General features: G+C 41.6%; 1 protein-coding gene across 1 annotated transcript in view; it reads right to left on the bottom strand.

Moving 5' to 3' along the window:
* Positions 1-399: 399 nt before the first annotated feature.
* CHST9 (carbohydrate sulfotransferase 9) overlaps positions 400-25,042 on the bottom strand; it is an 83,787-nt gene continuing 59,144 nt past the window's right edge. Inside the window, exons 2-3 of the mRNA XM_059815740.1 lie at positions 19,983-20,020; positions 400-1,497 (exon numbers count right to left, since the gene is read on the bottom strand). Of these exons, the coding sequence (XP_059671723.1) occupies positions 400-1,497; positions 19,983-20,020 (1,136 nt within the window). The remainder of the gene's footprint in view (positions 1,498-19,982; positions 20,021-25,042) is intronic.

Raw genomic sequence — 25,042 nt, 5'->3', positions numbered from 1 at the left:
TGACAGAAAGTAAAAAATACATTCAAAAATAGTTTCAAAAACCAGACACACTGAAAAAGAATCATGCTACTCTGAATGCTTTTTTCTTAAACCATTAAGCGAACATTAGGTAAGCTAGTGCAACAGCTGGCTGCACTACTGCTTCCACAGTATAATCCATAATGGTAAAAGCAGCTTTTTCAGGCATTTTAGTGCAATTTATGCTGTTTACAGGTCTTTTTTGGTGCATTCTCCTATAATTTAATGTCAATTGAAGTCACTCTAGCTTGTAAAATCCCCGCTAAGTCAAGACAACTCCACTTAGCAGTAACTTTGTTTCCTTTCAAGACTAATTTCAAAGTAGTTGTTTTGAATCCCAAAATGATAAATATCTGATAGAAGCCTGAAGCTATTCTGGTGCTATACAATTGGTGACGTATAATTGAACATTAAGTAATCCAAGTAATAGAAGTCGTAGGTCAGCTGTCTCTCCTCCTTAGACAATTCTTTTAAGTATTGCCTCACTACTTCTGCACTTGTTCTCTCATCAGAGGAATGTCTGTCTTTGAATTTAGGAAACTTCAGCTCAGCTGGAGCACCTACCAGCTGCAAAAAGTAATTGGCATCTTCTTCCAGGGTTTCAAACTTTCCTATAAAATCATAGCTGATGAGGCAGGGATAGCACAGCTTACTGACTTGCTCCCAATGAATGTCCATTCCTACTGGGCGTTGGGAATCTAACAAATATTGGATAAACTCCTTGAACTTAACTCCTGATCCTGTTTTCAATGCCTCTTCATTTGCGTTGTGTCTATACTTCTTAATTATTGCCTTCCCAAATACTGGATGGTAATAGCTGTTTGGATGTTCAAACTTATCCCTGAAGGCAGATACCAGTCTTTCCATAGGATCACGTACAAATATAGTCTTAGTGTACGTGTTCAAGCGTGTGTATATCCCTTTTAGGTCATAACTGTCCAGTTTCCTTAGATGCTTTCCATAGTGCACATCATCATGGGAAATGTTGTACGCTGAAGAGGCGAGTCCATTGAGCACCATGAGGACCCTTTTCCAATTGGAGCAGCCTGCTTTCGGCACTTCGCAGTACAGGACCTTGTGCCTGTCCTCCACGTAAATTCTTGACACCAGGTGCACGAGGTGGGTTCGCAGCTTCTTTCTGCTGTTGTATTTCTTACAGAAGTCATGCAGGAAGGACCTGCGCTTTTCCTGGGCGCTATCCATATCCTTCCACTTGCCACCCTTGACTAACGTCTTGTTTAAAGGGTGCAGTGCAGCAGCTAAATACACCCCTCTGAACCGGCTGAAAGTTGACTCGGTCATCTTCTGCCGGTCAGACAGTTGGCTCACCAAGGAGGCAGCCACCACACTGAAAGCGTCAGCCTTGCTCTGCCGGTGCCTGCCACCCGAGACAGCCATCTCGTGCTTACTGAGGTCAGGAGGAGTGCTCCTGCTCCATGCTGCTCTCCTCGGTGTCCCTGGAGGTGGGAGTGTGAAATCCTGCAAACAAGGAAAGCAGCAAAGCTTATAACACAGCGCAGCCCAGCCCAGCCCATTCATATTGCAATAGCATCAAGGATAGCGGTGCGTGCTCGCGACCAAGCCACATTTAGTACTACAAGGTCTCTTTTGAACCACTTGATTGAGACATCTAATTTAGCAATGAGCTGGGCTGATTACTGAAATACATGCTTCTGAAGCTTACCTGGTAGCGCACAGTAGGTCTTCCTACAAGAATAAATAGCTTAAGCCACACCTTTTAAGAAATGAGAAGAGGTTCATACAGGGAGGCTGATAGTCCTGGCAGGGGTGGCCAGGGGCTTTTCTCTATCAAACACATCTTCCCCTCGCGACAGCACTGGTTGAACAGATGAAATCCCCCCTCCAAAAAGGTCTTATTCTTGTCCCTTTAGAGGTAGATCATGGCAGCGGGAAGCAGCACGCTGCATGCACGTACAGGTGTTTGCAACACAGATGTCTGCACCTGAGCTAGCTGCTTTCACAGCTGATAAGGCAAAATAGGTGCCTTTAGAGCCTACTCCATCTGACTTATTTAAACATCAACATTAATGACATCAACTAACTAAACATCAACTAGTGACCCTGCCAAGAATGTGAAAAGATGAGACTTTCCTCCCAAACATCTCTTCTAATGTCCCCAGCCACCGTGCAATCCACAAGCTGCAGAAATGGCAAAGCTCAGATCTGTGTTTTGCTGCCAAATTTTCCAGGGTCTTGTATCATGCAAGTTGACTGAAGAGTTTATTGCAGTTTGGGTATTTCTGTTCTCTCATTCCCAAGTGGATTCTCGTGTGTCTACTAAGGCTTGTAGATTTTTTCTCCTTTCAATTGGCAAGGCTGCTGCATTGGGACATCTATACAGCTGCCTGTTTTCGTTACACTTCTGGAGAGGGGGGAATGCTGGTCAACACGTTTTTAAAATCCTGTTGCAAATATCAGATAGCCAAACGGGCAGATGGACACACATGCACAGACTGCCTGATTTCATGTCTAACTTTTTTTGGAAACCTACATAAAAAGGCTCTTCTGCCATAAACTGATTAAACATTTACTGGAAAGTTGATTTGTGGACTGGCAGACCATAAGTGTGGATTTGGGGGGATGGGAAAGTTCATAGGCCGACTCAAATAAGGCTGTTAAAAATTCAGAGGAATAATGTAAGAAATGGTAATGCATGGAACACAATTTGAATTCCAGTTTGAAATAAAGCCTACAGAAAAACAAGCAGTTCCAAGAAAAGCTAGCCTACCTTGCAGTGTAATAATTTCCAATGACAAAAAACAAAACCGGGGGATCAGGCTATTCTGTATTGCTGCAAACCCCTGATGATCAGGTCTTTGTTTTCACTGAACTGAGCAAAATGATTTTTGCAATGGTGAAAGCAAATAAAAGAACAGAGACACGCAGGATTTGTACATCTGTGAGAGAGTGCCTGTCACAGTGTTTTTAGAGATGTAAAAGGATAGTTGAATTCTTTCAGCTTGTCCTGGTCTGTTTTTCTAATATCATCTATTTTTTTAATTCTCTTGTCTAATATTTCATTCTTTAAAACAAAAGAAACACATGTGCCTAGAGATTTATCCCTTCTGCCCTAGGACGGAAAGAATTCAGGAGCATAGTTAGTGTGCAATAACAGAAGGCAGTGGTAGTAGTAAAACAGGGAATGACGATTAGACAGGGAATTTCAGCATCACAGTGAATGGTGACTCACAAGTGCTACTGCAAAACCACAGACTTACAAATAAATTAAATGCTTTGACCTTAAAAGGAAAACCTGGAACTTAAAAAGGTGAAAATGAAAAATAAGGGCTACACAGAAATCAACCACACAATACCAGGCTCGACAGAAGTAGGAATAAAGTTACACTACAATGCTAAAGTAACCAAAGATTGTAAACTCATCGGTGTGGCTCTGGGGAATTTTATAATTTAGAAGACATCTTCCAGTGATATGTGACTGTACTGGTGTTCCCCAATGCAGAGAAAATTCAAGAGAGGGCAGCAGTACTTCATGATTTCCTATGGCATGTAATCTGAATTTAGCAGTCTATTTCAGGAGATATTTCAGTGCAAACACACTTAAACCATCTGAATTTCAAACTAAAGTCACTAAAATGAGCCCTACACTTCAGAGGAAGGTTCAACCTTCTGAATTCAGCCTGCCATCCTGAACTAGTGGAAGATGCCTTGGTTCCACCAGGCTAGGAGGGAAAAGGACAGACCGGAAGGTGTGTGGTTTTGATTTTGTTCCATTTCAAACAGTCCGCCTGGGATCCAGGACCAACCTCAGGGGATAACCTGAGGAGATACCGGAAGAGAATTGCATTTCAGACTCAGAAACTGTAAATGCAGCTGTAGGAACCACTACTGAAGGATTTTTCATGGGATTAAAGACTTCAGAGAAGGATGGGCAGAACTATTCAGGGAAATCTCAGGTAACACCCTAAAGGAACAACATATGCACAGCAGGAGTCACTTGAAAGGGGCTCCCTCCAAGCGAGATGAGGCAAAAGAAGAAAGAATCTATCAGGAAAAAAAGCCCCAAACAGAAGGAAAATAAAAAAAAAGACCTAGGGGAAAAACAATGACATGGGAAGTTCTGAGGAAAAAAAAATTATCTAAATATGTAAAATGCTATTAGTTGCTTCCCCTCTCCACTTCCCCTTCTCATTGAGACACATATCCCGTAGTGAATGCAACAGTATTGGCTAGTAAATGGTATTATAAGCTCCACGAGGGATAGTGTGCTTGCAGTAAATGCTGGCTGTAACTTCCTCTATCTAAGAATGGGAATGGATAGTGATAATTTTCAAAGGCATAAATGGCTGTTACATTGCCATGAAAGTTTTCCAACTCAAAAAAAAAAAAGAAGCGATCAAAGCTTCCTGTACACTTGCCTGAGTAACTAGGTTAGTAGCTAGTAAAGGTGAGATGAATGAAGGGATGAATCAAGCTTTACTTTTTATGAGAAATGTTTAACTAGAAAGTTCTCTTGGGAAACTAACAGAAATTGTTGAATAGATAGTGCCATATTTCTTATGGAAAACTACCTGACAGTCTGGCCTGTTGAGCTACCACTGTTATGTGCATGAGAGAGCTGAAAGCCACACACTCTGAAAGGATTTTAATGTTTTATGATACTAGGCTTACAAAAAGTGAGGTACCTTCTTTGGCTTCCTCTTGGTGCCAGTGACTTTTCAATGCCCATTTTATGACACTTCAAAGATCAGAACCATGTTATGTTGATTCTTCTCACAGCGGGAACAGGAGAAGAAACTTGCAAAAGCAATAAACATTTTTTTAAAAAAACTTGTCCATTATATCTATGTTCCTAACAGTCCACCCCACAAGCTGCTGAGCACCATTATTTTGGAAAACGCCTGAACATAGACCAACAACAGGCAGCACGCAGGTAATCCCATATCGGTCTCTCTGGATCCAGATCTTCCCATGCAAACAGTCCTTACCAAACTCTTTGAGCCAAGCGTCCAAGTGCAGGGATGGCCATTCATAGCTTTCCAAAGAGCTGCTAAGTTTGGGAACCAGCTGCCTGGCATGGGAAATGAACTCCATGGTCACTTTGGATAGATGCATGGCTGTCCTTGAGACATGCTGACAACCTATGCAGCAGGTTGTGTACATTTCATCCGAGAATTAAAATCCAGTGAAGTTTTGCACCCTTGCCAGTAATTATGCAGAGTGCCTTGTTCTCCGTTTGTATTAACACATTTGAAAGGAAGTTAAGAAATGGTTATGAGTCCAATTTAGAAGAGTATGCACATCACCTCTGTCTCCCTTTAGCTAGGCAGGAACTGAAGACAGATTTAAAAATTAGTTTAACTACAAGGCAAAAGGAATTTAACAGTGTTAGTGTGGTGTTTGGCTACTGGCAGGCAACTCAGTGAAGCTGCTGAAACAAAAGGCATTTTTGAGTCATTAATGGGTTCATGGATTTGTTTTGACATTTTTATTGCTGGAGATATCCTGCTCCTCCCCATCCACAAATGGATTTCTGCTCACTGTAAAAATATGTAGCCAATACCTTCTTCTACACACACTGAAGCTGTCCTTTCCTTTAATACCTTCACAAGCCACTGGGGTAGAAGAGATTGACTACTGCCAAGAATAGTTAAGACTCATCCAATTACTCTTTGTGGTGGTTTTAAAATGCACGGGTGGGATCTCATCTAGACAGTTTGCAATTAGAGGAACCCGCCATGCAAAAAGATAATGATGTATTGGAAAGGATGATATTCCAGGGCTGATTTACAAAGATTTAATGGCCTGCAGTGCAGACAGTATTGTGTTTCCTAAATGCTTTAGTGCTGGATCTTAATTTTTACTAACAAGAATAATAAAATTAAGTGAGTCCAACAGAAAACGTAGGACAAAGAATAGTGCAGGAAAGAAATATTCTATTTCATCATGTTTTTATTTGCTGCCAAATAACTACTTTGTAAGTATTTATTAGTAATGTATGGTTTGGTTCTCAACATCTAGCTAATATGTCTTCTGTCCTAAAACACGCTTCCTGAAATAGTCCTCTAAGATGCTTCTTAGGAGCAACTGCATGAATCACCTGGGAGCCTACTGCACTCTGCTTTTTACTGTGGCTTGCACTTGACTGTTGCAGGTTCGAGTGCCCTGAGGACACTCTCAGCACTATTACACTAAATAGCTAATATGGGCACTCTGCAAACACATGGATATGCAAAGATGATTAAAAGCTTCATTCCCTAAGACAAGAATGGGTTGAAATACCTTTTTGCAAATGAAACTTATGAAAAACAATTATTTAGAAGGACAGAACATTTGTGTTTTCTGATCAGCCTAGGCAGGGGTTCTGCAGTCCATACTTACAGAAGCTTGCCCATGAGAAGAAGCAAAGGCCCCCGAGTGATGACATGACAGGAGTTTGAAATACATGCTTGGAGTACATTGTATCTTCGCTTACATCCCATTTCTTTGGCACTAGACATGTTTGGCATTGCCAAAGTTCAGCATGAACTGAGAGCACTAGACACTTCATTTCACTGTATAAATGTCTTTCTTTACGTTGCTTCTTATGTGAGGATTGTATTATAATGACCATATAATTTCAAGACCTTACTTGTTTACCTAGGATCTTTCTGTAGAAAACAGACAGAGAAAGGCTCTTCTGAGACAAAGTTCATTTTCTGATTCACTCTCTGATTCTATATTGATCAGGGAGCACATGGAGATCAGTCTCTTAATGTAGGTATTTAGATGAAGATAGCTTGAATACTGGAGGGCTATAAACCAAACATCCTCTTACTTGGATTGTAGGCATGTGTGAATCTTTGAAAAGGTAGTATATAGTTTCAGCCTAAACCTTATTTGCTTAAAATGTCAAGTTTTTCACATTAATTGGGCACAGTTAGAAGGATTTCTTCAGCAGACGTCCACAATTGTGGCAGATGGCTCAGAACTGATAGGTAGTTGAAGTATGAGGAAAAGTTTGCATGACTCCTATCTTCAGCAAGCCAGTGAAGCCTGGAGCTATTACTACCTCACACTTTAGCTGTAAAAACATGTAGAACTATACTTACGCATGTATGTGCAAGTTTTCTTAAGCCTGCCAAAAGGAGGGATTATCCTTAACTTTTTTGTGTTAGAAGACTATTTGCAAAGCATAATTCAGAATGGCCAGACTCCTCTACTACTATGCTACCTGAGCTAACACGTAAATATGCTCACAACTTTCTCGTATCATAGCAGCTGTGTAGTGTAACATTGGTGAGCTAAACAAATCCCTACAGGAGCTCCCAATGGAGAGACTATCCAGGCTGGCCACAAGTGACAGGAAACATTTGCTGATGAGGTGCTTCACCTTCTGTGCAGTGGAGATAAATCTCTTGATTCATCACTTGTGCTTAAAACAGCTACTCCAGATATAGGCACCACAAACCCCTCACCTCCCAGGGGAGTCATGAATTTTTGGCTTATCTTAATTTATTCAGGGCAAATCACCACTGCTACATTCCTCACAAGCCAGAGTTGACATATGTATTCCTTGTGAACACTGCAAGTTTAGCGGAGGTACTTCTGTCAGAGATACCTCACACACAATTCCATTATGGAAGAGGAAGAATGAAACAACTGTGCTTTGAACTTTCATAGTTCTTTCTGCCCCTGAAGTTCTCCAAAAAAACACAAAATAGCATCAAGCTTATCTTTCCTCTGGATTAAGATCTAGGAATATTTTGTATGTGCGGCCATCAGTCCTGACAGGCAAAACCTTACTGTAACAGACACCACACTTTCCTATGAGATATGTATCCCTAAAACACATGTACTTGTACCAAGCATCTCTAAGATTACTAAATGAGTTGGGGGAAAAAAAAAGAAAAAAGAAACGAGTATATGAGGTGCTCAGAGCTTCCTGCAGAGACTAAGAGGCAAACTTTATAGTTTGTAGCTGAAATACAATTAGGTTCAAGGGAGGTACTCGTGAACACGGAGCCAGACACAAATGAGAATAACTGATCATAGTAAAAAAAAAAATACTGCAGGTAAATTTTAATTAACAGATACCAATAATTTTAAGTACTGCTTTTCAAAACATGGCTTTGTGAATCAGTGACTATTGCCCCTTGAATCTGTTAGCGGAAAGTCTGGCATCTGACTGCGGGGTGACTTGGAGTTATGGCAAGCGCACAGACAAAGCGAGTGAAGAAGGAAAGGGCAGAGAGAAAGAGATTTATGGTTTTTTATATGGTGCAGCCAAGTGTCAGGGAATGAGCTGGTGTGGAAAATTTGAAAGGAGAGCACCAATCCAGAGCTGGTTTTGGAGAACAACCCAGGCCCACAGGCAGTGGGGAAAGTGGACAGGCCCAATGGGGTAAGATAAACAGTAACATTACCAGGATTATAGTAGTAGTCCCGTCCCCATTTAATAAGGGGACAGGAGGAACCCATTTGTCTTCGCCTGAGACCCTCACAGATACAGGACTCCTGGCTTTGCACAGGGCTCCCCCCCTCTCCCTGCCCCCTGCCTTCATCTACAGAAAGCACAAAGTCACCCGTGCTAATGAGGCAAGACAGTCTGCACGAGCCACTTCCACAAGCTGATTCATATGGTCAGCAACTTGGATGAAGGAAATTAATCTCTAATTTTACTTGCCAATTCTTGTTCAAATCTGGAATTAACTCCCTCCTGTTCCCGCCCTCGCAGTCAAAACATTTGGTTTCTCCAAAACACGCTCAGAATGGGAAGGATAAGAAAGATCAAAGCACTGTTAATAGAAGAAGTACCAAGGAAGATGCTATTATTATCAGAAACTAAGTAACATGTAAGTTTGCGTGACAGATTAAAGATTCATCAAGACAAGTGCAACCAAGTATTGAAAATAAAAACAAGCACTCCACCCCCTCATTACTAATGAAATCATTGTCAAAGTCGATCGATGATAAATGATAAATTGGCTTCTGGATAGTGCAATGCTGATGACGCTTCTCCAGCTGTCTGACAACAGTTTCATGGGGCTGGTTCTTTGCAGTATAACTTACGGACTTGTAAATAAGCACGGAGCCATTGCAGCCCAGAGAGCTTGTGTGTGGACAGAGTCTGCATCCAGTTTGCACGAGTGCTTGTCTCTAGATGTGTAGCTAAGATGTACCGTTAATAAAAGGCAACTTTGAGATCATGGACCACTTAATACTTGGCCATATTTAGCTCAACCTCCTTCCTATGGAAGTCGCACTCGTTTTCGGTACAGGTAAACCACTTTGTTCAAACAGCATTTAATTCTGAGCACAGTCCTCCTCCTCTGTGAATACGCTGTTAATAAAACCTAAGTCATCCACTGCGGTCAGAAATCTTCCTGAAATCTCCCCTGCCAGAAATCTTCATCAGCACTCACTCTTATTTCTGTACAGGACAAAGTCATAGCAAAGCAGCTTAAACAACCTGAAATTCAAAATGGACTCAAACTAAGCACACAATACTCATTTTATGAAGAATAATATTAGAAAAAGACTTTTGGGTTCCACTGACTGGTAGGTTTACTATATGTATACAAGGAGTTTAAATCTGAAGATGACACTTTTAGGTAATCTCTGTATATTACATATTGGTCTCTTATTTGAGTTCATTAAATAATGTTAACATGCCTACTTTTTCATAACTTAAAGCACAGAAGCAAGTCAAATAACCTAAACAGTTCCCTCTGTTGACAAATGGAATTCTCAAAATCATTACTTCCAAGTGCATGGTAATTCATATACACAGTCATTTTATGAAGAAGAAAATAAATAATGCCTCTTGCATGTTCACAATTCAAGCCAGGCAGGCATTTTTGAGCACGTTTCATATTTTAAACAGCATCTGTTTTCCTCTCTAAAGACAAGGGCTGATGCCTGAGGCTGGACGCCAACATCTTTCTATCCAGAGGTATTAGGGACCATGTCTTGGCACGTGCTGATCAACACCCACCCTGCACAGGGGAGACCCAGTCCCCAGTGCCCCATCTGCATGGGTAGACATATTTGCCAGGAGGGTCATCTAACTGCTGGGCATTAACCCTGGAGGTTAACTAGCCCTGCATGCTGGGACTGAAACCCTGGCTCCCCTCTTCCAGGGAGTGCTGTAACCACCTGACACCAGATAAGCCTCTCTCTCTGTCTCTCTTGTTCACTTTTTTATACAGGAGGCACATAACATGGGTCTTGCAGGCAGCAGAAGTTGTAGGCTTGAATCTGCTTGGGCAGTGGAAGAAAATGAACCTGGACTTCCCTATTTCAGGGAATCACTGACTTTTACTTTTCACAGATATCCCAACACCATGTTAAGAAGACTACCCGGCATACCTCATGCTGTCCAGTCTGGCAGGTGTGAGCTTTCCTGGCAAGACAGCCATTTCTGGGTTTCCACCACACTGAGATAAGAAGTGCCTGGGTTGGATCAGTCCTGCCAACACTGAGGCACACCTGTACCCACAGAGGAACAAGCCTACGAGGCTCAGCTGCCTCCTCTGGGAGGTGATGAATGAGGTCGCAGATCTGGACTTGAGTTGAATTTAGGCAATTTGGTTTCCTTCCAAACCTGCCCCTCCGAATGACAGTGAAGAAACAGCTACTAAAATAGTTGCTTAGATGTTTGTTCTGAGTAGCCAAATGTGGAGCTTGGATGCCCATTGGGATATTTGGAATAAAAATGAGGCAAAGAGCACATGTTATACGGGGAAACAATGTGATTCTAAGCCCAAAAGGTTTCGAGTTGGTGGTGTTGGGTTGATGGTTGGACTTGATGATCTTACAGGTCTTTTCCAACCTTAGTGATTCTGTGAGTTGGGTACCAAATCCTTTCCTCAATTACTTTAAAGGAATTCAGCTGCAAACGTCAAGCTACAAACAAGCTGTTCAACAAGATGTTCTTACAAGCGGCGACACAAGTGGTAGCCTAGTTTTGGAGAAGTTTCAATCACGTTTCCCCATCCCATCTTTCCTTGGCCAGCACTTCCAGTTCCTGCCCATACCCAAGAGGCAACAGTGGGCAATGCAGTGGCTCACCACCTGCATTTATGCTCGCCGGCCAGCCCTCTGCCCTCTCCTGAAATGGGTACAGAGTTGGGATACCAACGACTGCCTTTTCCCCAGTGAGGACAAAATTTCCCCTCTGACCAGCCATCACCCTTCACTTTGCTGAGCTCTTCTCCTGTAACTGTGTCAAAGTTGGCTAAAATTGTCCCAGGCTTCAAACGTTACCGCAGGAGGACTGAGAGGGAGATGGCCTGGCAGCGTGACTAGACAGGTCTCCCTAGGGCACCCAGGGCATTTACAACCAGCGAAATGTGAAAAATGAAGATGATAAACAACTGTACTCCTTCCCCACAAAACCCACCATCCCCTTTGAGAAGAGAGGCCTGTAACGTAATGCTGTGCTTCTGCATACATGGCAATATTTCTCACATTAGTGGCTGTGGTAAGATCCACAGGGATTTTTTGCTGGTAAACAGAATCCATTTCTATCTTGTCTGCAGGTAAACACACTTATCTTCCACCATAAATGAGACATTTCGATCTTTTAGAAATAGTAAGAAAAGTTTCAAATTAAACTAGGTTCAGCTGAAGAATATTAATGTATATTCAGGCATGAAGAATTCAATTTCCCCAAAATTGCTTTGGAAGACACAGTAAGATCTCTAGAGGTCTCAAAGCATTTTCCCCTCAATCACAATTAGCATTTAATTCAAATTCGATGACTTTATTGGTAAATAAAAATAAATAGAAATGTATAATGCAGTCTAGGTTGGCAAATATCTCAAATCTGTGTTTGCCTACATTAATACACTTTTAAACAAATTAATGTGTTCAATTTTACAAAAAAAATTAATACTTGAGAATTGATTGCATTCATAAATTACTGTGGGACAAAATTGGCTGTAAATTGACAAAGGGAATTACCCACTGCACACTCCCTCCTCACACTGACTGAAAGGTAGCATACCCTATTTTCACTGACAGGGGCTAACTCATGTTTATCATAGTTAAAAGAAAATACCCTAGTTTATTCTGTAGCAGTTTTTTTGTATAGCTATCTACTCGGTATGCATTAATTTGCAAGCAGTGCCACAGGTGATCACTGTGCCATCCAAACACTAACTAGTTCAAGGACCATCCATTCTTGAAGCAGAGGGATAATGAGAAAGAACGGCGCTGTGGTTAAGAGTAGGCGCAAAAGCCAGGACCTCAGTGTTTGGTTTTGTAACTTTGAGCAAGTCCCTTGACCTTCACACTTCATTTTTCCATGTCTGCAAAACAAGGAAAGATAATAATTGCCTACCCCATGTGAATATTGTGATTCCTAATTTTTGATTAACATCGGTAAGAAACCCTTGCCATTTTACAGAGCGAGAAGGGACACTCAGAGATCTGAGAATCAGGATTGCAGGCCAACTTCCCATCCTGTACTGACTTTAATTGCTCAAACCTCACACCATTTCTTTCAATAATTCTGTTGAAAATCCAGTCGTCTTAGTCTGTTGCATACTGTAAGGCTTGTTTTTTACACAAGAAGAATCATTCTTCATAAATTTGAAGATATTTTTATCTTTACACACTGCGTGTATGTTCCTGTCTATACAGCCTGAGAAATGGTTTCCTCCAAATGGATACTGAAAAAGTTCTCAAATAAAAGCGTCTGCTGTTCTTATTTGAATAATACTTACTCCTGAATTTTTCTGAGATTCACCATCTTGGTACTATTTATTATTTAATTAGCGAAGGACTGTTATGTTATCTGAACTTGAAGTGGGCAGAGCATGGTATCAGGAGCAGCCCTGATCAGCCTAGGAGGAAGAAAATGTTACGTGTAGGGCAAACCTGAACAATTTTTCCCGTCGGATTTTCCTAGCTGATCAGATATCACATAATGAATGGAAAATGAATTTTTAAAAAATGCAGCTTCTGCTTACTGGTAAACAAAATGTGCAGGGGGAGCAGGAGGGATCTCATAGTCAACCAGACAGGGCTCAGAGGTGCCCACCTCAAGCATATGCATGTAAACAAGTGAGTACCTACAGAACAGCATGACAGGGGAAGCTCTCACACCTCCTCTGGGAAACCAGCATGGCTGGGTGCCTCTCCACAGTACCTGTACACTATTGCACGCTGGACAGGGGGCAAACAGGAGGAATTAGAGGTCTGTGTGCAGTCTCATTGGGATCAGAGGGACACAGTGGGATGGCCCACAGGACTGAAGAGCTGCCATGGATGGATACAGGCTCTTCAGGAAGGGCAGGCTGGGACAGCAAGGCAGGGAGTCACCCTTTCAGAGAGCAGTGGGGACACATGGAGCTCTGCCTTTGGACAGATGAGAGTCAGTGGAGAGCTTGTGGGTCACAACTAGAAGGCAGACCAACATGACTCACTCTGTGGTGGGTGTCTGTGACAGAGGCCCGGATCACAAAGAAGTAGTAGATGAGGTCTTCTGCAGACAACTGGAAGAAGCCTCACGTTCGCAGACTCTGGTTTTCACAGGGGAATTTAACCAACCCAGTATCTGCTGGAGGAGTAGCAGAGCAGGGCACAAGCAATCCAGGTTTGGGGAGTGTACTGATGACAAATTCCTAACGGAAGTGATCAAAGAGCCAACAATGAGAGGCTGGCTGCTGGACCTCACACTTACAAACATGGGAGGACTGGTCAGAGATGTGAAGGTCAGGTGACGGCAGTTGCCATGAGAAGACAGAGTTCAAGATCCTGAAAAGATGGAACAAGGCAAAAAGCAGGATCACAACCTTGCGCTTCAGGAGAGCAGACTTCAGGGTGTTCACGGACCTGCTTAGAGGAAACTCACGGCATACAGCCCTGGAGAGGAGAGGGGTCCAGGACATCTAGGTGAAGTTCAAGGATAACCTCCTCCAAACTCAGGAATGGTTCATCCCCATGAGGAGGAAATCAAGCAAAGGTAGTAGGGGTCTGCATATGTGAAAAAGGAGCTTTGAAAAAAATTAGACATAAAAAGGAAGCATACCACAGGTGGAAGCTGGGACAGGTGACTTGGGGGAATATAGAGACACTGTCTGATCATGCAGGAATGGGGGTTAGGAAAGCCAAACCCACCTGGGAGGGGTGTGAAAGGCAACAAAAAAGGCTTCCACAGGTCTATCCACAGCAAAAGGAAGACTAGGGAAAATGTGGGCCCACTGCTGAATGGGGTAGGGACCTGGTGATAGATGACATGGAAAAGGCTGAGATACCTGACGATTTCATTGCCTTGGTCTTCACTAGTAAGACTGGCCTTCAGCAATCCCATACCCCTGAGACCTATGGGAAAGTCTGGAGCAAGGAAGACTTCCTCTAGTGGAGGAGGATCAAGTTAGGGAATATTTAAACAAACAGGACATAAATAAGTTCACAGGACCTGATGGGATGCACCCATGAGCGCTGAGGGAGCTGAAGGACGTCACTGTGAGCTTATTCTTGATTATTTTTGAAAGGTCATGGTGATGGAGGAAGGTTCCTGAGGACTGGAAGAAAGCAAATGTCACTCCTGTCTTCAAGGAGGGCTAGTAGGAGCATTGAGGAAACTACAGGCTGGTCAGCTTCACCTCAGTTCCTGGGAGCATGATGGAGCAGGGGATTATTCCTCCCCAGGTGCATTTCACTTTGCTGAACTTCATGAGGTTCCTGTTTATCCATTTCTCCACCCTGTTGAGGTCCCTCTGAATCGTGGTACACCCATCTGATGTCTCTACTACTCTTCCCAGTTTTGTATCCTCTGACAACTTGCTGAGAGTACACTCCGTCCCATCGTCCTGGTATGTAATGAAGAAGTTAAACAGTATTTTATTCAGCTGTGACCCCTGGGGTACTCCACTGGTGACTGGCCACCAGCTGGACTTCGTGCTGCATAGATTTATGAAAGGGAAATCATGCCTGACCAGTCTGATAGCCCTGTACGATGAGATGACTGGCTCAGTGGGTGAGGGGAGAGTACTGGATGTTGTTTATTGCAAATTTAGTAAGGCTTTTGGCACTGACTCCCATAATGTCCTCATGAAGTACAGGCTAGATAAGTGTTCAGTGGGTTGCACTGAAAACTGGCTAAACTGCTTAGGCTCAAACAGTTGTGCACGAAATCCAGCTGGAGGCCAATCACTAGTGCCCCAGGGTTGATGGTGGGTCCAAAACTGTTTCACGTCTTCATTACTGACCTGGATGATTGGACAGAGTGTACCCTCACCAAGTTTGCAGACAATGCAAAACTGGGAGGAGTGGCTGATGCACCGGAGGGTTATGCTGCCATTCAGAGGGACCTCAACAGACTTGAGACATGGGTAAACTGGAACTTCATGGAATCTGACAAAGAGGAACGCAAAGTCCTGCACCTGGGGAAGAACAACCCCATGCTGGGGTCTGGACAGCTGGAAAGCAGCTTTGTAGGAAAGGACCTGTGGGTCCTGGAGAACAAGTTGACTGTGAGCCAGCAATGTGTCCTCATGGCAAAAAAGGCCAACAGCCTCCTGGGCTGCATTAGGCAGAGCATTTCCAGCAGATCAGGAGAGGTGATCCCTCACCGTTGCTCAGCCCTGGTGAGACACACCGGAATGCTGTGTCCATTTCTGGGCTTCCCAGTACATGAGACATGGATATACTGGAATGAGTCCAGCGTATAAATGGACGTGGACATAGACATACTGGAGTGAGTTCAGTGAAGGGCCACAAAGGTATTTAAGGGATTATAGGAGCATCTGACATACAAGCAGTGGCCGAGAGAGCTGGTATTGTTCAGCCTGGAGAAGAGAAGGCTCAGGGGGATCTTATCAATGTATATAAAAACCTGATGGGGGGAGGTGGAGGGAGTAAAGAAGATGGAGCCAGACTCCTTTCAGTGGTGTCCAGTGACAGGACAAGAGGCAGCGGGCACTAACTGAGACACAAGGAATTCCATCTAAATATAATAAAATACTTTCCTACTGTCTGAGTATCATGCACTGGCACAGGTTGCCCAGAGGTTGTGGAGTCTCCATTCTTGGAGGTACTCAAAATACAGCTGGACATGATCCTGGGCAACCTGCTCTAGCTGACCCTGCTTTGAGTAAGGGAGTTAGACTAGATGATCTCCAGAGGTGCTTTCCAACCTCAACCATTATGTGATTCTCTGAAGCACATGAAAGGGAAATAATAGTTCAGTTTGTTTAGTGGGCTAAATGGATTAGCTCTCTTGAAGATTTTCAAACTCTTAATTTTGGGGGAGCAAAGTAAGTAACGCTGAGGAATATGACCCCAAACTGGGAAAATAGGAGCAAGGGACGTACCTATTGGATAACCTCAAAGTAGCAGCACTTGGCAGCTGGCATACATGGACATAACTTTTCCTACCTAGGTCATGTGAGAGAATGAAGGGGACAGAGGAGAGTAGTGAAGTAAACTACAGCAGTGCACAAGGAAAACCAAGGAGTCTGGACTGAACTGTGACGTTTTGGCTCATATTAATATAGGTTTATTACACTATGTGCGTACTTCAAGTATCCTTCAGATCCTGTCATTCCCCAACATGGTCTGTGCAACAAACTTAGTCATTTAATAGAGGTTTGAGTTTTTGGCAGAAGGTGTATACATACTGACAGTACATCAGAGCTGCAGTTATCCCTGGTCCAAGCCTAGCTCTAGCAAGTACACTGCTTCATCACAGTCCTTTCTGTTTTACTGTTTCCCAACTCCATGGGCGGAAAGGGAAATGCTCCCTGTCAGAGGTGTTAAAAGACTAAGAGTTGGATATGCCACTGCAAGGGAGTCTGCCTTGAGGAAAGAGCTCCTCAGGGACAGAACAGTGGGACAGATATTGTGGAGCACTTTGACCAACCTCCTGACCCAACCTGCAGCTTCACTGCAGAAGGGACAGACTCAAGTCTGAGCTCAAACACAGGTGGGATTTTAACCCAAAAGTCTGACTGTGCAAACAACTTCAGCTTCTAAACGCAAGTACGCATATTCTTGTTAGTTCTTCAGAGCTCCTGAGAGGCACTGGGCAAAACCACATGTAGGAGTATATGTTAAGACCACAACACAGACAAATCTGAGTGGTAAGGATGAAACATAAAGGATTGCCTTCAGACACATTTTGATTGGCGGTCTGTAATGTGTTTTTTAGCCAAGGCTGTTACACAGTTAGAAGCACAAGGTTTGTTCTTGTTTCCTTCCATTTCCCTTAGCAGTAGTTAACATGCTACAGCTAATCAGGCTGTACGTTGGTGCCAGGATTTACCCTGAAGTTGCAAAGGTAGTTAAAAACAGGTACTGGAAAGCAGAGTGCATACCATTTCTGGATGTCTCTGCTCAGGCAGAGTGGTAGATTATTGCTGCTGTTAAATGAACATGTATACATATATACATAAATGACAAAAAAGGTGCTCAAGGAAAACGAGCAAATGTCTTATGATCAAAGGGAACAAGACCCAGTGAAGATGATAACTGTAGCCAAAGGTTTTTGGAAGCAGATACTACCTTGGCGTTTTATCTGTGTCATATTTCACCAAACTTTGCTTAGGCTTTAGAAAGAGCTAAGAACCACACAGGAACAACAGTGGTCTTCAAGATGTGAGAGGTCCCAGATCCCCACAGATAGTGAGGGGTTTACCTAGCAGGAGATCACCAGGACAGCATCCTTATAATTTCCCCATCCCCTCTCTGTTTCAGCCACCTCTCAACAAGACATTTCCTGATCTTTGCCCCTTTGCACTCCTGCTCCTGTCAAGTTGTAACATCATTCATTTTCTGTGGAGCCACTTCTCCCTCACTTAAATTTCTGGCAGCCAGTTTTAACTCAGTGTTGCTGCACTGACTTAAAGGGGACTACAGGATCTTAAGCCAGGTAAGTATCTTATCCTGGATATAAAATTTCAAGTTCAGTATTGAAAATAAACAGAATCCTTCTGTGGGAGATATTCTATTAGGATCCATCCCAGTTCCAATCTTTTTGTTGAGGTCATATTACTACAAATCAAATATGCAGTGCTTCTGCAACTGTGCGCTAAATTATAGACTTGAAAATGAAATTGATTTCTACTTTGAAACATTATTCCACTTCTCGGAAGTCCAAAGGAAGTTAGTATGGAAAGGGCCATCACCAGCTTCACTAGTATCCATTTAAAAGTGTCTACCATTTGTCCCAAAATGAACTTTTTACAGCTTTATTTAGAGACACCTTCCACATATCAAGACAATGCAATTTTCCTGCAAAATTAGATAGTTAATATAGATAGTTAATAATAGATAGTTAACTGCAGAGAGACAGAGCAGGTGAGCAATTTAAGGAGGGCAAGGCAGTGGCATGCAGGAAAAGACCAAGACTGGATACACAAAGCAGGGTTACCTAATCCACCTTTTGCAACTGTGACAAATGTCCTTTTTATCACAATATGCTCCTCCTCAGAAAAGGGCAATGTCATCCACAGAGCTGATTTTGTCACACAGAAAGTGTGCAGAATTAGGTCTCCAACCAGCCATTCACAGCCCTGACAATGTAGCCTCAAGTTGTGTTTTAAAAATACAACTGCCCCCCCTTCTGGCCAATAAGGACTCCCAAAAGTGCTTTTGCAAGACATTTCAGGCTGATTTTCAAATGCAGTTTAGTTTTTAAAAGTTAATTAGGCTTGTTTTAGGATATAAACTCTCAGTCAAAGCGAAGAACTTCCATTAAGTTTCAAAACATTTCTACACTTATTTAGAAAAAGTGAAGATTTTCCTTTGCTTCGGTAATGCCATATTCTGGGCTAAATAAGTTCACCCATCAATCACTCATAATAACGGGAAGGTTGTAACAACTCTGATAGAAAAAAACCTCTGGCTCTTATTTGGTGTCTCAGGACCAGGCTTCCCATAAGCTTCCAGACCCCCACGCAAGAGCTTACTCCATCAGGAGCGATGCTAGCTCAGGCCACTGGAAGTGACACAGTGACAATGTGTGCCATGCTCTGCCACGGCAGGTGAAATGCTGTTAGACCCAAACCAGGCTGCCTTGGATGGTCAGTCACCTGGCGGGTTAGTCCTCCATCTAGATGATCAATTCACAGATAACAGTGATGTAATAATGCCGATGTCTCAATTTATAGCTTGGAAGGAAGACTGCTTAAGGGAGGGTAATTGCTGGAATACAAACATTTTAATGACTGCTTTTTAAGTGACATTTCAAATAAATCTCACAGACAATATAGATACCCATTTATAAGCTATCTGTATAACAGCATTCAGCAAGAGGAAAAGAAGCCCAGAATGAGAAGCAACAGAACACTTCCGTACAAGTCAGGTCCTATCAATCTGGAAGAACATGTAATTTAGGAAAGCAAACTCTGGGTTTCCTCCTCTCTTTCTGGTTAGGGGAAAATTTTTTTCAGTATAGTTCCTATATCCTTTTCCTGATGGTGAAATGCTAAATTGCAATATAGAAAGTTTTTTTTTTCCTAAATAATTACTCCTAACTGATACAGTAATAAAGACAGAAAACGCCTCCACAAGCTATGTCACAGTGTAGTGAAGCCTCAGTGAAAATACATGGCAGAAATGAAGACCTAAACAACATTCAAAGATAATGCTTACATGTGCTGCGAACGTATTTCATGTCGATAGTTTTCTGGTTTTTAAAAGGAATACTAGCGAACAGGAGAAATATTACTTTTTCTTTTTTAAAAAGCGTAATTCTGTGCTACAAAATTTGATACCAATGAACAAATTACATCTAGGCTTTGTCCTCACCATCAACACACTGAGAAGTAGATGAACTAAATTGCTTAAATGGCAAATCTTATGTTTAAATAAAAATGATGGCTACTCTTGTGAGTTCAACACAGCTGCAGAGCCAGGCAGTTGTCTGATATGTGGTCCTTAGCACACCTAGATAGCTAATATTAGCCTGCCCTGTGAAGTTCTCCTCTTTGTAATTGCTACAATTCTTCTACAAGAAAAATCAAGTAACAAAAAATATGAAAGTGTCACAATACCTGATTGATTATCTGTTGTTGTAATTTTTCTCCAGACCCTGAAAGAGAAAGAAAATAATTAGTTTGTACATATTTTAATGAACATGATCAGGTACATACAGAACAAAAAACAGTGAATTCAGCAAAAAAAAAACCAACAAACCTTGTAATTAAGAAATATAATTTAACACGTACAAATGACTTGAAACTTCAAAATGGAAATCCACCTAAATTAAAAGAACACAAGCCCCTCTTAATCAAGATGTGACAAAAAGAAGATTGAGAAAGGTAGCCTATCTTGCTAACCTGGAATGCCACAAGGAATTACAACATTCAAAGCAAAGACAACAAATTTCAAATATGTGCTATGAAGCATCTTACTGTTGTGAGATGTACTGCTGCATGTATATGCGCCTAAGAGACTAGTAGCATCCAGCTCAGGATTTGACCATCGGAGGAGAAAAGCAGCTTCTGCCATTACCCTAAAATAAAATTAGGTGTGCCTGTGTTAAGACTGACGTTAGACATCAGCTGGCTCAAGGGAGAAATTCTACCCTGATAATATCCACAAAGTGGCAAGTTGAATTACGGTCTTGCTTCCTTATTCTGTCCGCCTTCTGCAGTGTCCTTCAGTGTGCTCCTGAAGACATGGTCGAAGCATAGACAGAACATTGCTTTTCTACAGCCATCTGGGACTCTAGCAGCAATGACACCTCAAACCTGTTCTTTCCTTTTACATCAAAAGTGACAGTAATTTTGCCTCATTTACTGTTCCCATGCACTAGTTGTCAAAAGGGCAGCTGGTATCAATCACTTGCCCTTTGCTACTGGAGACCATCCACGTGTATTGGGCAAAGTCAGGAATTTCACATTTGCCTATCCAGCTAGGCTACATGTACCCAGAGTGTTTGGAGTTTTTTTTAAGTAAGAATGATAGGACACTGTTTACAACCTGTCAGTATCACTACTAACTGTCAGGGGAGCCTCTTTCTGCGTAGCACAGGTGGCTGCTTCGTCCAGCACTGGAAATGATACTCCATTTAAACAGAATTTTTTCATACTGGTATGTGTGGCACAAGATAGAATTTTTAAAATGAGGTGAAATCATTTTAAGTGTTAAAATACAGTATAAAGACTTTATTAACTAAAGGAAAATCATCTTCCCTACTTGTCCCCGAGAATACTCCTCTTCTCAAGGAAAGCATTTTAGATAATTCAGATAATCACTTTAGGCTATATTACAAGATTGTCTCTTACGATAATTATTTCCTGCATGCTTGTGTTGTGTTTTTATTTGCTAAATATAAAAATCATGCTTTTTGGGCTAAAAAAACCCCACAAAAACCCAATTGTCATTTAGGGGAAACTTCTCAAAATGTATTCCCTTGTTCACTGAGTTCATATTTGGGGGAAACAGAATTTATTCTTGCAACTACTATTTTAACCAAATAGATTGTTAGTAATAGAAGATTAAAGGAGTATGCGTTTTTAGCATTCTCTAATGATATACTAGTTGCTAGGAAAGCAGTGTTTGAAATCTCTGGTTAGATCAACACTATTTTGCTCAAAGGTTTGTGGACTTTGAATACTGATGCTTTCCTGTTTCCCAGTGCATTTGTTTTTAGGCTATTTTGATTCACTTTAAAGGAATTTTAATAACTTTCTGTTGACAGCATGGACAGCTGGTCTTGAGAATTAGTGAAAATTCACTTGCTGACTGAGGAAGGAAGTGACATCAATGAGTTTTTAAAGTCAGCCCAGGGGGAAAAGTGCGCTCCGCCAGAGTAGCCTTTCATGCCATTGTATTTGCAGTGATGCCTCAAGATGCAAATTGCATTATCAATCAAACTTGTGGTTTCTACCTCAGACAAATATAAAAAATGAACAGAAAAACTGGGAAAGACCGTTGTGGCCATTCCTGACACTGCTAAGGAAAAGGTGAAGAAGAATTTATGGTAGTTCTTTCCTCGTTCACTCTTAGGTCTTTTTTTTGGTGATTTAAATACTATAGTATCAAGGAAAAGGCAGTTGCCAAAGTGTCTGTATGATATACCAGTAATGATGACATGGGTTAAACAGGACAGAGATTGACTAGGCTGTTAAGGATAGAAGAGAGATCAAATTCAAGGTCACTAGCAAATTGAATACTGTGTTCTCCATTTATTCGCTAGATGATCCTTGTCCTCATCACAGAACAACTACGTGAATTCGGCATAGTCAGCAGTTGTGCTCAGAAGAGGCCAAGGTCTGTAATAAAAGCAATGCTGCAAATTAGGGTGGAAATACATTGGCACCATTATATGGAGAAGCCTGCAAGGTGCTGGTGTGTACTGTACTTCTGTTTTAGGAGCATGAACACATGAAACAACACCTTCTTTCTTAGCCTGAATAGAATAGTCTCTTATTTCCCTCTTTCTCACTGCTAATAGAACATCATTAAGTTAAAAAGAGAGATTCTTTCTAAAACAGCAACTATCAAATAAAAATGTCCCTCCAGAATTCAGCTTTAAAAAAGAAATTATTTTAAAAGGCACAAGAATGTTACAGCGGGACAACACCTACAGCGCTGAAAGGGGGTTCAGTTTCCAGCTGATGGCTAACAGTAGGGCAGTGGAAGGCTTCGTCACTGAAAGTAACCAGAATTTTGTTTGTCCTGCCCTTTTTTTTTTTTAAATCCCCAGAATTCTCTTACAGTGATTAGTCAGTAATCGGTGTTTTATTTATGGCACCCTCACTTTCAAGAAGGATGTTTCTGTTTAGGTGCCTTGTGATCACTTGTGGTGACTACCAGCATTCACTACAGGGATTCAAGAAGCACCCACCACTAAAGAGAGTGCTTCATATTTAAAGGACATGAGGCAATGGGACAATGATAAAACCAGAACTGTCAGAAGATGTCAGCCAGTCCCACAGGCAACACCTGCATTAGTCTCATGAAATGCAGGTAATTCTTGAGACTTGCCAGAAGTTTCATTATCAGTAGACCTACACATGCTAAATTCAAAATTTACGAGTTTTTCCAGAGCCACTGCAATGAGGTAGCAGCTTATGCAAGATGAATGGATGCACGGACATCAAACTAACTGGGACATTTACTGACATCTGGAAATTTATATGGAAGCTGCCCTTGCAGGTGGCTGGTGTAGTCCAAGAGACACACCTTCTGCAACTCAGACTGCATGTGAATGGCTTGTTCTTCTCCTATATTTCTCCTGAAACTTCCTTTTTCTACCTATCATCTGGCAAACTGTTCCTAAATGGGCTCAATAGTGCCATCTGACTGGCCTTGAAAACACAAGCAAATCAAAAGGCCTTAATCACAGACAACTACATTTCACTGATACTTTGAGTCAAAAGATGTATTTACCAGTAGAAACCACAATTTTTATTTGCTGAGGCTCTGCTCTCCTGCCACTCTAACTGAGGCTAAACTGGTGCAACTGGATTCCAATGATGGTTTTGCACGAGGACTGGAGAAACAGACCTTCCCCAATTCATTTTTAGTGATTTTCTTTTGTCTCTCCAGATGCAAAAAGTATAAAACAATACCTTTATGTGGTTTTGGATGGTTGAGATAAATGGCCTTCTTGGGTTGACCTCAAGCTATATCACTAGAAAAAAAAAAATTACAGCACACATTCTTTAAAAGATTCCTCTTGATTTTCATACACTAATGAGTACACTAATTCCTGTTTACAGGGCAAGTTGGGTTTTTCAATTTTTTTTTGCTTGCTTGTTCTTATTATAAGGAAGATTACCTTACTGAAAGGAATAATGTATGTTTTCTAATGTAACTGACCACTGCAAGACACAAGAGCGTGCCATAATTGATGCTGTCATGAGGAACTGCAATACCGACTCCTCAGCCTTACGCACACAACCTACACAGAGAACAACACGTAATTATGCACACTATGCCCTGCTTACCTCCATACAAAGGAATGTGATATTTGTGCAGGTTTACAGATTAATCTGCTGTAATTCCTTTTAATGTTAAACTACTTCCAGCTCAAGTATTATTAAGATCATCAGGTACAAAAAGATTCAGATTGGAAATATGTGTACACTCCAATAGAACACATAACAGCTTGATGCTGTTTCTTATGTTCAAATAGTTGGATACATTAAGGATTTTGACAGCATGTTTGTTCCCTAAGTAAGTTGCAGAAGAAAAAAAAGGTTTAATTTCAAAAGGCAAAAGACTACTACTGCATTTAATTAGAGTGTAAAATCCCTTAAATACACAGATCTGCCAATTTATGTGACGTGACTGCTACAAGTCCTAGCAACAAAGGATTTCTTTTTTATTTTTTTTTCCTCCCAAAAATCATATCCCAATTTATACTTTAAGCAACCATCATCAATAAAATGAAGGCTTTGGAATAAAAAGTTTGTTTCCTTAAGTCTTCAGATAATCCTACTAATATTTGTGGCATGGCAGCACGGCAGGGGACGAATAGAAATTCTGGGTCTGTCTCCCTGTTCCGAAGTGTTTGAGGGTTTCCAAGCAGACTGAGAAAAGTGGAGAGAATCCCAGGGCACAAAGGGGACCCTCAGCCTTGCTCTGAAATAGCCATATTCACTTAACTGCAAGTGGGAACAGCACTAAATAAGAAATCAGTTTTGAAGAGGGAATTTGATATTCTGATATGGTTTAATTTTGTTTTTCCAGTTCGTGACAGAAACACTAACAGCTTTGGATTTTACTTTATTTTTATAGACCTAAATAAAAACATATGCAACCTATTCAGTTATGATCCACCCCACTTTCATTACTGGTTTCCTAACCTACCAGAGCAGATTCTGAGAAATGAAAGGAAACCAAAGTACTCATTCGTGACAAACTTCTGCAGCAATTTCCCATGGCACCAGAGCCTGAGGAAGAAACACTCAGATTTGTTTTTCAGACTTATAACTGAGAAGGTCTGACACTAACAGATTATCTTCTGTGAAAGCCTGTAAGTTGGCACACAAAGATTAAAATATTTAGGACAGAACCATACATTTCCTATAAATTATCCGCAGAATCTCTGAGATCCGTAGGCAACACAGCTCCTGCAGATATGCATTGCATTTTCCTC

This window comes from Gavia stellata, chromosome 3 (assembly GCF_030936135.1).
Source record: "Gavia stellata isolate bGavSte3 chromosome 3, bGavSte3.hap2, whole genome shotgun sequence".
NCBI lineage: Eukaryota > Metazoa > Chordata > Aves > Gaviiformes > Gaviidae > Gavia > Gavia stellata.
This window is presented reverse-complemented; position numbering and strand designations above follow the sequence as displayed.